Consider the following 12,836-nt stretch of genomic DNA (forward strand, 5'->3'; position numbering starts at 1 on the left):
CATATAAATAGAAAAATAATTATTATATTTAATTTTTCATGATCAAGAGTTATATTATAATGAAATGAAAATATAAATTTAATATAACAAATATAAAATAAAAAAATAACGTAAATTAAATAGTAAATACAAACAATGCAATGACAAGTGGAGAGTCGGATGTAAATTTAATAGTATCCAATCATTACAAATCAATTTGTTTAATTCACTTCCACATTAACAATAATAATTAATCATATATAAAAATAATAATGCATTTACTCTCCTAATCAAAAAACCCAATGCATATATTCTCCTAATTAACTTATAGTCATTTTATTATAAACCAATTAATTATCATATTAATTAAATAAATATCTACACTGAATTATTCTTGTTACATTCTTTCAGCTGAAATTTGCACATATATATAATTATGAAAGAGACTTTTTTATTTATTATTAGATTAATGGGAAAAACTAATAAAAATTGATTTATATTTCCATGTATGTCTTTCTCATTTTGACCGTTTTTACAAAAATATCGTTCTAGCGTAATATCATATGATGTATGTATATGAATGGATTATTTCGTCCACACTTTAATAGACACTTCTAATTCAAATTTAGCAATTTTTTTTTATTACTAGAATGTTTTGCTTGATATTTTAAAATTGTAACACTTCTTATTGGATAATCAAGATACATCCAAAAACTCAAAATTTTTTATTTATCGATGTTCGGATATGTCCGCTTGATTTATCAGTTCTTTGTTTACATTGAAACATAGAATCCTATCATTTATAATTTGTATGTTTTCATTTTTGATTTTGTTATCGATCAATTCATGATCTTAGTCCACTAATATGCAATTTTTTTTTCAATTTCTATCATTTATCATTGAAATGCTGACGTGAAATAGGAAAATGATGACGTGACACCAAAAATCGTTGATTTATCAGATTCCACGTCAACACTCTGATGAAAAATATTAAAATTGAAAAAAATAATCAAATTAATGGACTAAGACATTGAATTAACTAAAAGCTTTATCAAAAATTTAAAAAAATCAAATTACAGAACCCAGAATACAATTTTCACAAAATTTAAACCAAAATAAATTATAAAACCATGTTTATGAAAAAAAATCATTGAGAAATTATATACATTCGGATATTTTGGTTCAGAGTTGTTGATATGGTTATAAAAAATGCTGACATGACATCGAAAAATGTTGATGTGATATCGAAAATTATTAGACTTGTCAAATGTCACGTCAATCATGTTACCAAAATAGTCGAAATAAAAATTTAGTGTATCGAAACCAAACTTAATTGATTAAAACCTAAAATTAGATAAGTTAACGGATCAAAAAATCAAATTTCCGTTTCGGCCTAAACCCACGCCCTATCCTAGTGGAATAGATTCAGCTTTTCCTGGTATGGCTATGGCTATGCTTAAACCAATTTTGGTTTAAGATAATCTTTAATCAAATGCCTAACTTTGTGGTCCAATTGGTTTAAAGATAATCATTAATCAAATACTCAAATTTTTGTTGTTTATTGGTTATTTATGCTAAAGATCTCATGCTGAGCTTTTTCTAGAAAATTGGAGACTCTAGGCTAATTTTTAGGATAAAGTTCTATACAATTTTGTTATTAGACATAAAATATTATATACGATCTGATATTTAAATGCACGTAATTATCATCAATATCCATATGCTATTTAAATTTTTAAAATTATATGAAATATATAAACTAAATATAATGACAAAATGTTAATATTTTCCGCGCTTTTTGTTGTCAAACCGTCGCTAAAACCGTCGCTTTGCTAAAACCGTCGCTAAAAGGGTAAAGCGACGGTTTTAACGACGGTTTGAAAGTCCGACACAGAAGTGAGCGTCGCTTTCTCAAAACGACGGTTTTTTAACACACGTCGCTTAATAGCGACGGTTTATTTAAAGACCACCGTCGCTATTTAGCGACAATTTTTACAAACTCGTCGCTATAAATAGCGACGGTTTTTGTACAACAGTTGCTTTTTATAGCGACGGTTTTGTCATAACCGTCGCTATATCGGCGACGGTTTACCAAAACACGTCGCCGATCAGGATCGGCGACGGTTTATACTAAACCGTCGCTATATATATTAAGACGGTTTGTGTCGCCGTATATTGCGACGGGTTGACGGTAAACTGTTGCTAAATAAAGCGACGGGTTTTAGTAAACTGTCGCTTGTTTTAAGTAGCAACGGTTTATTAAAACGCGTCGCAATATATTACGACGGTTTAATAAACCGTGGCTAAAAAAGCGACGGTTGTTTTTAAACCGTGGCTTAAGAAACGACGGTTTTGTTTATACCGTCGCCTAATTTTAGTAGCGACGGTTTACCGTCGCAATATATGACGACTGTTTATGAAAACTGTCGCAATATATTACGACGGTTTATTAAATCGTGGCTAAAAGAGCGACGGTTTATAGTAAACCGTGGCTAAAAAAACGACGGTTTGTTTTAAACCGTGGCTAAAAAAGCGACAATATTTATTAAACCGTCGCTTATTTTATTTTGCGACGGGTTTTTAAAAAATCGTCGCTATATGGCGACGGTTATAAGAAACCGTCGCTAAATATACGATGGTTTCCGTAAAAACGTCGCTAAGCCTTCCGTTTTTTTGTAGTATTTTGTCGTGCAAAATCGTCAATTTAATAACCGTAATTAAGCTTAGCTACCATCTTTTTTACAACTGACAATATGTTCAAATCATTATGTCTATCATGTGACATAGTTGATCGAAGATAGTTTTTTATAACCTTCAGTTTTGATAAACTTATTCCTGCAAAAGTTACTGTAAGCTATCCAAGCATTAAGAAACCCATGATGGAAATTTTTACATACTCCGAGACTTCAAGTAGTTGGTTAATCTAATCCAATAATTTCTTTTTTTTCTCTTTGAACTTCCAGATTCAAATTTTATTTTTCTCTTCATAGTTCATAACGCAAATTTAACAAAACAAATACAAAATAAAATTTAAATACTAAAAAATATATTGATAATTCTGGACCAATCCACACTTTTTCTGGTAACAACCAATAACAAAACACACACAAAAATTAGAAAGATTTGATAACAGACAGAAAAGTAGTCTATGAAAAAATATCGCGGCAGAGGTTGGTTAGTGCCCGAGACTAGCTTTTGTATATTTCGTGCCCGAGACTAACAAATATAAACTTACAAACATTGAAAAATAACGATATCAAAATAGAAAAATGGTATTTACCTCTCACAAGCATCAATTTCTCATCTAATGGTGTGTATTTTCTGTTTTCTTCGATTTAAAAATAAGGGTTATGGCAATAGGGAAGAGAACAATCGAGAATTCACGAGAGTTTAGAGTCAAAGTTGATAATATCATACTATTGTAGAGATATGTAACTATGTAAATTTAATTGTACGACCTAAGGTTGAAGAATACATAAACAACGAATTGTTCTTCTATTAATATTCACTTTCATATTTGTAAATATACAACCTCAATGAAATCTCGAGATTGCTAATTAAAAAAGTTCCATGAAAAATATTGATATATCAATTTCCTATGTTTTCAAATCTTGAGAACAAACATTATCATGTTTTCAAAATCTCAAGCACGTGCACCCTTGTTCGTACATATTTTCAAGTGTATGAAGATTTGAAAGCACAAAATTGATCAATAGATATATTACGGGTTTTAGCAATCTCGATATTTCACATGAATGACGTAAGTAATTAACCCTTATTTTTTGGTTCAATATTATGGTCTTGCTTGTAATTGAATAATGAGATTTGAGTAAGTTTACATTATATGGATTTTGTTTGAATGTCAAGTGTATATGCTTGTGTTTTTTTTTGTTGAGTATCGATCGTCTAGCTCGTGCCTTCCTGCTCCGTAGCAACTTGCAACCAACTAGCAACAAAAATACAGCAGCATGTATATATGATATATGCAATTGAACGAGGCTCAGACAAACTGATTCGGCCTCTCCAAATACGCAGTGAACCAAGGCAAAGACCACAAAGGTTTCCCAACGCTCTCACTGCTCAAAGCTCTCACGGCCAGCGGTTCACACACACACAGATTTATCCCGAGACAGAACGAGAGAGAAACAATCACAAAGAACCAAAGACACTCAGTCACCGAAGAAAGACGCACACAAGCAAAGTAACGTTCTCTCTTTTCTCAATCGGGCTGCTCACTCTTGGAGGAGAAGAAAACTCTCGGCTGCTCACTCTTGGGAAGAAGGAATAACTCGGCTGCTGGCAGAATGAAAGTGGAAGGAGCGTCGCTCAATTTAAGCCCTATAGCCCATGTATAAATAAGGAAGGAACAGTAGGTTAAGTTAATGGGCTGGAGGAAATTGGGCCAAAACCCAACATTTCTCCACCTTTTGGCCCAACACCGGTTCAAGTGGTCAGGAGAGTCACCTACAACCATCATCATTGCCCCACTTGCAGAAAACACAAAGTTAGTACAAGTAACAATATGTAGCAAACACTAAGTAAGCTACGTCAAATAACAGAAACAGAACAGATCAATCAGAAGTATCAAAATTTAAAATTTTTAAACAAGATCTGAATTTATCCACAGACAAACACATAGTTCCCATATCAGCAGGATTGAATTAAGAAGGAATTTTTTCAAGATAGACTATGCCTTTTGCAACCACATCACGAATGTAGTGGAATCTAACATCAATATGTTTAGTTCTATCATGAAAAACAGGATTCTTACACAATTGTATACCAGACTGACTGTCAGAAAATACAACAACTTCACCTTCAAGAAAACCAATTTCAGATATAAGACCTTTCAACCAAATAGCTTCTTTTAAAGCTTCAGTGACAGCAACATACTCAGATTCGGTGGTTGAAAGAGCAACAATGTGTTGTAATTGAGATTTCCAGCTAATGCAAGCACCACACAATGTAAACACATAAGAAGTTGTCGATTTTCTATTGTCCTTATCATTTGCATAGTTAGAATCCACATATCCAATCAATTTAACACCAACATCAGATTTTGAAAATTTTAAACCATACTTCACAGAACCATTCAGATATCTCAAAAGCCATTTGACAGCTTGCCAATGGTAAACACCAGGATTAGACATGTATCGACTCAAACAACTCACAGAATATGCAATATCAGGCCTCGTGCTAACCATTAAATACATGACAGAACCTATAGCATTTGAATATGGCACATTCTTCATGTTTTTAACATCAAAATCAGTTTTAGGGGATTGCTCTTTACTTAAAACAAAATGACCAGCTAAAGGCACATTGACTGGTTTTGCATTTAACATGGAAAATTTACTCAAAACTTTCTTAACATAAGTATCCTGATTCAACAAAATGACAGAACGTTTTCTATCTCTATAAATGTTCATGCCAAGAATACGTTTAGCATCTCCTAAGAATTTCATATCAAATTTAGCACTTAAGCAATTTTTAACATGATCAATGGTTTTCACACAAAAACTAATCAAAAGCATATCATCCACATAGAGAAGCAAGAAAACAGGAACTTTAACATTTTGTTTGAAATACAAGCAATGATCATAATTACTTCTAGTAAAATTCATAGAGAGCATGCATTCATCAAAATTTTTGTTCCATTGTCTAGGAGATTGCTTTAATCCATACAAAGATTTCTTTAGCAAACAAACATGATCAGGATACTTAGAATCAACAAAACCATCAGGTTGCCTCATACAAATTTTTTCATCAAGTTCACCATGTAAAAAAGCAGTTTTAACATCTAATTGTTTCAACTCCCAATCAAACTAAGCAACAAGGGCAAGCATGATTCTCACAGTAGCAAATTTCACAACAGGAGCAAATATTTCAGTATAGTCTATCCCTTCCTTTTGAGTAAAGCCCTTAGCCACTAACCTAGCTTTAAATCTAACAGATTCACATTCATTCTTGACCTTAAATAACAACTTACAGTCCACAACAGAACAATTATCAGGTCTAGGTACAAGAATCCAAGTGTTGTTAACATGCAGAGAGTTAATTTCTTCATTCATCGCATTTAACCATTGCACAGAATTTTCAGATTTTAAAGCCTCTTCATATGACTTAGGTTCAAGGTTATCAATCGACTCAAACACACTAAATGCATGAGAAGTCATATGAAAATCATCAAAGCGTTGTGGCTGCCTAGTATTTCTTCTAGATCTATCCCTAGCCAATTGATAATCATTCAAATCACACTACAACAAAAATGACTTTCCGCAGCGTGCAAATGGGATTTCCACAGCACGCATTGCGTGCTGTATAGTTAAAAGCTGTTGAAAGTCATAGGTATTAATAGCGTATAATGCGAGCTGCGAATAATGTATTGACAGCGTATAATGCGAGCTGCGAATATATGGAATCAACAGCACGTATTGCACGCTGCGAAAAAACGTCGTGGATAGTAGAATCAACAGCAGGTCTCGCACGCTGTGACTATATGGAATCAACAGCACGGATTGCACGCTGCGAAAAAACGTCGTGCATAGTAGAATCAACAGCAGGGTCTCGCACGCTGCGAATATATAAAATCGACAGCTCGCATCGCACGCTGCGAATATATGCAAGAATCAACAGCGCGCACATCACGTCGTTGATAGAAGAATCGACAGCGTATGTTTGCACGCTGTTGAAAAAATTCAATTTCGTCTGCCTAGCGCCGCGGAGCTTGGAAAACAGAAAAACGCGATTTTTTCACAGAAACGAATAATAAATTTTGTGCAAATTTAAGTATAATATCCACACACAAAATTAATAAAAGTCATTCTTTTTCATCATATTTACCAAAACTGAAAGTCTCAAGATACAAAATCTGTCACAAAATAGCTAGAACATACCAATAATTAAATTTTCAATCCATGGAAGTATGTAGAATCTATATCAATCACACAATACTACAAATTTAGATAACCATGCGACCGTGCTTCCTATTGCGTCATCGAGAAACTGCATTTCATCATTTGGTCGAATTAGATCCACCTTCTCTACCAAAACCTTATCAATCCAAACTTTCCAACAAGATCTACCAAGAACAACATGATGCACTTTTGTGTTTGGATCTGTAGATGCAATTCGACCTTCTGCAACAACTAATTCATCAACAGACCAATCAAGCAACTTACATTTACTGTTAGGACATATATCTCCACAACTCACTTTCTTCAAATTTGACTGCAAATAAAAACAATACAAATTTGTTAATTTTACAATTCCTATTTTGTAAAAATCTTGTATTTTAGAAACACATAATTTTAAGATAGTTACCTGAGCTGTAGCAAGATGTTTTTTAACATTACAAATTTTCTTTGCACCAATATTGATATCACTATTGCTACCAACTTCATTCCCAATACTGCTACCAATGCCACCACTAGCAACCTAAGTATACAAACAAATTGTGCCAAGCATGTCTTCATGATAATCCAAAAGCATTTAAGTGTACAATATATCAAACTGATTTGGTATGTTATTTAATTACTAACCTGTTCTTGTTGATTTTGTTGTCTCATACTTTGTAAAAACATGGACTTCATTTCTTGTATTTCTTGTTGAAGGTTATGCACCATATTTTGAAGTTGTTTAACAGTGCCATTTTGTTGTACATAAGCTCCAACTTTTGATGGTGTAACTCCAAAGCCCATCCCACGCACTCTACCCCGAGTTTCCTTGCCAAACACAAGGCTAATTGCATCATCAGCAATGTTAGTTGTGTTTTGAGATTCAGGCGGACATTCTTGTATTTGTTTCTGCAAACAAAGATAATTTCTGAGAAAATAACAAATTTATGTTGGTCATTTTTTCTTAGGATCTGATGCAAATAAAAAAGACATATATAATTCTATTACCATTTTCTCTCCAACAGCTTCAGTAATAGGTTCCCCATTTTTTTTCTTGTGCCCTTCAATCCAAACTTGTGATCTTGTAATTTTTGCATCTCCCTGAGTTGTCTTCTCCTTAAATATAGAAATATATAAATTCAAAAGATGTATATATATACCATTACTTATTACTTAAATTAGAAAATATAAAAAATTTATATTTACCATAATGTGAGTCAAACGAGCATAACCTCTCCGGCTCATTGTGTGAATGTGGTCTTTTTTTCCCTCATTGTTCTAAATTTTGCACTCTTTTCCTGAGATATAACATAACCAAGATATTAATTACAAGTATTATCAAGTGAATTGCAACAAAAAGAAGCAATGTAACCCCGAGCAAGAGTAACAATCATGATAAATTGCTAACCTGTAATGGTGGAATCATTACAAATGTAGTTATTAAATATAGATATTGGGCTAGGGAAAAAAGAAGAACAAATAAATACAGCGAGTGTCACTGGTGGAGTGAACAAATAAATACAACAATTGTTTGATTTTTTATCGAATAAACAGTTTCTGGAACAAATAAATTATATATTTGACATCGATCTTACTTATCAACTATAAAAAATTATAACATGTCGATATATGATTGTCAAAAACATGACAATGACGTTTTTATATTGTACTATGCTGCTAACTTTTTGAGCAATTCACATAAACCCCGTAATTATGTAAGCTTAGACTGAAAGCCGCGGGACGGTCATGGCCAAAGCAATGCAAGGGGCACACAAAAAGTTGCAGAAGCACATGAAAAATTGTTGTGACTCTTTACAATCACCCCTACAGTAAAGCCAAGAAACCCATGATCGATTACTCAATCTTTCCATTAGAAAGGAGAGGCTGTGATTTTACGCAAAGAAAGAGACAGAACCTGAATTCTAGATTTAAAAAAGGAAAAAAGTGAATTCGTACTTACTTGAAAGGTAGGTGATAGTGTCCTCTTTACAAATAAGTCCCATTGATTTTGGTCCATAAATTCGGGCTTCAAAAGACTGAGATTTCGTGAAGCCACTCGACTTGTATTAGCTTCTCGTACAAGTATTTGAAGTTTGGATTTTCTATCACGCCACAATTTTGCTAACTTTTGGAAAATTGATTTTTTTTCCCAATCCTCAACTTTATAATTCATCTGTACATAGAAACACGAAAATATTTCTACAACATATAATAAAAAATGAAACGAAAAATGAAGTGACTGAAGATATTACCTGAAGACAACTCCACATTCTATCCTTCACTTCTTCATCTATGTCATTCCATCCATCCAATGTATATGGCACAAATTCCTTTATCATGCAACCTAAAAAAGAAGCGTATGTAATTGAATTATCTCCAATCGGCTGTCCTAACTCATTACGAGAAAAACAGAGGAAGGCGCGGAGATGCGTAAGTAATTTGGGAAATTGGCGCAAATTTATTTCACTATTATTAATAGCACGCATCGCACGCTGCAATAGAGTGTGTTCTAATAATATTAACAGCGTGTCTACACGGGCACGCTGCAAATAATATTGTTTGAGTGATTTCTAATATTATTAACAGCACGCATGTACGTGCACGCCGCGAATAAAAATATAAACAGCACGCTTTAAATGTGCGCCGTTAATGTTGTAGTGTATTATTTACAGCATACCTTTATTGTGCGCTGTTAATAATAAGCTGCAAAAATTGTATAGGTTATTAACAGCTCATATATAACTACACGCTGTCGTTTATATAATTTATTAACAGCACACATAAATGCATGCTACGAATATTACTATCCGCAGCGTGCTTTTAATGCACGCCGTTATTTCTTTCAAGTGCAACAATATTAACAGCGCACATATGAGTGCACGCTGTTAAAAATACTATTCGCAGCGTGCTTTTAATGCACGCTGTTGATGACGTGCTGCGGAAAATCATTTTTTCTTGTAGTGTCACTAATATCAGTTTCAGGCACATTTTCAGCAATTTCTTCATGCACATCAGCATCAACTTGACTATCAGAAGCAGTTTCAGAAAGATTTTCAGATAAATCATTCACAACAGGAACATCTTGCACATTTTCAGCATCATGACTTGGACCAAGTAAATACTCCACCTTGTTTGGAGCAGTGGCAGGTTCAGGAATAGGTAAATGAGCAGATAAACAGGGGAATTCAAACTCATTGAAAACAACATCCCTACTGATTAACACTTTAAAACCAGATTGATCCCTTAGCCACAATCTATAACCTTTAACCCCATCAGGATAGCCAAGAAAAACACATTTCACAGACCTTGGTTCAAGTTTGTCAATTTTTTGATGCACAAAAGCAGAACAACGAAAAACTTTCAAGTTTGATAAATTAATTTGAGTACCAGACCACACAGATTCTGGACATTTACCATTCAAAGGCACAGAAGGAGACCTATTTATCAAATAAGCAGCAGTACAAACAGCTTCACCCCAGAACTTTTTTGAAAGACCAGAACTTGCAAGCATACACCTCACCCTTTCAAGTAATGTTCTATTCATACGCTCAGCGACACCATTTTGCTGAGGTGTATAAGGGACTGTTCTATGCCTTTGAATACCAGATTCAGCACACAAATTATCAAGCAATTGATTACAAAATTCAAGACCATTATCAGTTCTTAGAATTTTAATTTTCTTACCTGTTTGATTTTCAATCAAAGTTTTCCAGTTTTTAAACTTTTCAAAAACATCAGATTTGTTTTTCATTAAAAACACCCAAACTTTTCTTGAAAAATCATCAATGACAGATAGAAAATACCGATTTCCACCTTGTGTGGGCACACTCGCAGGACCCCAAACATCAGCATGCAAATACTCAAGTATTTCAGAAGTAACAGATTGTTTGGGAACAGGGGAATTGGAAAACTTCACTCTAGACTGTTTACCAAGAACACATGAATCACAAAATGGCATACAGGACAATTTGTCACTACCAAAATAACCATCTTTGTGCAAAATTTCAAGACCTTTAGAACTCATGTGACCTAATCTTTTATGCCACAAATCAGTTTTGTCACTTAAGACAGCATTCACAGAATTTTGTACACAAGATTCAGATTCAGCATAGCAAACATACAAGTTTTTCTTTTTAGCAGCTTTAAAAATCACCAAAGACCCTTTCATGATTTTCATAACCCCATTTTCCCATCTACCCTGCAAATCATCATCTTCCAATGCAGCACAAGAAATCAAATTATGACATAAATCGGGAACATGCCTTACATTTTTCAAAGTTAACACATAACCAGAATCAAATTTTAAAGAGACATCACCTAGACCAGCAACTTGACACAATTTTTGATTTGCCATTGAAACAGACCCATGCTTCACTTCTTTATAACTAGAAAACAGATTTTTGAATGGGGACATATGGAAAGTGCATGCAGAATCAACTAACCATTCATTTTCACACACAGAATTTGAATGCACAGAATTCACAATAGACACATCACATATCTCAGTCACCATAAAAATGTCACCCATGTTTTCATTACAAGAAGCCATATTAGCATGATCATCATGCTGATTTTAAAATCTTGGTTTTTATTTTGCTTAGGCCTAGAGCAATCTTTAATGTAATGACCAGTTTCACCACAATTGTAGCATTTTCTATTCTTGGGCCTCGACTTGGATCTTGATTTACTCTTACCTTTATTTTTAAAAGAAGATTGGTTTGAAGATTTTTGATTTTGAAATCTGTTTGAGACCTTCCTCTAACAAACATAACCTCACCAGAATTATTACCACCCTTATTGGTTTTTAAATCTATCTCTTTACTTTTCAACCATTCACAACAGTTTCTAAATTTATGTTATCTCTACCATACTTAATGGCAGATTTAACATCATTGTAAGAATCAGGTATAGCATTTAAAAGGAGAATAGGGGTGTAATCATCAATATGTTCATCTCCGGTTTGCTTAATGTCTTGCACTAATTTGGTAAACACATCAAGGTTCTCATCGATGTCCTTGTTTAAATCAAGTTTGAACCGGAAAAATTTCTCAAGCAAAACAATTTACTGGGCAACGAAGTTCAGTATAAAGTTCTTCTAATTTTTCCCAGAGTTCCTTAGCAGAATTAAGTTTACCAACTTTTCTTAACACAGAGTCAGACAAGTTCAAAATTATAGACGAATAAGCAAACTCATCATTTTCAGCCTTTTTCTCAGCAGTTTCGGTAGCAGGAATATGAAAGGTCGATCGCTTTGAAAACCTTTTGTTGTATCAAAATACCTTTCATTTCTGTTGCCATATTGAAAAATCTGTTTTTCCGTTTAAAAGGTTCGAGATTATATCCAGTCATAGCCATTTCCAAAAAACACAACAGTTAATCTCAAAAATAGCAAATTTTCACACAAAAAAATTTAAATCACACAAAATCAAACAAACACAGCGGAAACATATTTTAGCCACGAAAATGGAAACACAACAGTAACCAAGCAAATCCCAGCACATAAATCCGCGGGCAAGCGGTTACGCTACGAAAACAGTAAAAAGAGGTTCCAGCCAATATACCAGAGCGAAACTCTAAGTAAGAGTTTCAAATTCCAACGAACCGAAGGCAGCGCACGCGGTCAGCACGTCGGGCAGCAAGTCGAGCAGCAACCTGTGGCTCTGATACCACTGTTGAGTATCGATCGTTATCTCGTGCCTTCCTGCTCCGTAGCAACCTGCAACCAACTAGCAACAAAAATACAGCAGCATGTATATATGATATATGCAATTGAACGAGGCTCAGACAAACTGATTCGGCCTCTCCAAATACGCAGTGAACCAAGGCGAAGACCACAAAGGTTTCCCCACGCTCTCACTGCTCAAAGCTCTCACGGCCAGCGGTTCACACACACACAGATTTATCCCGAGACAGAACGAGAGAGAAACAATCACAAAGAACCAAAGACACTCAGTCACCGAA

General features: G+C 34.1%; 1 protein-coding gene across 4 annotated transcripts; it reads right to left on the bottom strand.

The window, feature by feature from the left end:
- Positions 1-6,789: 6,789 nt before the first annotated feature.
- Positions 6,790-9,272, bottom strand: LOC140822570 (uncharacterized). 4 transcript variants are annotated; one of them, XM_073183346.1, is made up of 7 exons: positions 9,128-9,272; positions 8,836-9,048; positions 8,082-8,173; positions 7,884-7,991; positions 7,521-7,784; positions 7,303-7,416; positions 6,790-7,209 (listed from the first exon to the last, which is right to left on the bottom strand). In XM_073183346.1, exons 3-7 carry the CDS (start codon positions 8,118-8,120, stop codon positions 6,919-6,921), a joined length of 816 nt encoding a protein of 271 aa, XP_073039447.1. In that variant the 5' UTR covers positions 8,121-8,173; positions 8,836-9,048; positions 9,128-9,272; the 3' UTR covers positions 6,790-6,918. The 4 variants fall into 4 exon arrangements, with proteins under 4 accessions (XP_073039447.1, XP_073039450.1, XP_073039449.1 ...); XM_073183349.1 differs by lacking the exon at positions 7,303-7,416; XM_073183348.1 differs by lacking the exon at positions 9,128-9,272 and having other exon boundaries at positions 8,836-9,105.
- Positions 9,273-12,836: the final 3,564 nt, after the last annotated feature.

This window comes from Primulina eburnea, unplaced genomic scaffold (genome assembly GCF_022965805.1).
Source record: "Primulina eburnea isolate SZY01 unplaced genomic scaffold, ASM2296580v1 ctg929, whole genome shotgun sequence".
Classification (NCBI taxonomy): domain Eukaryota; kingdom Viridiplantae; phylum Streptophyta; class Magnoliopsida; order Lamiales; family Gesneriaceae; genus Primulina; species Primulina eburnea.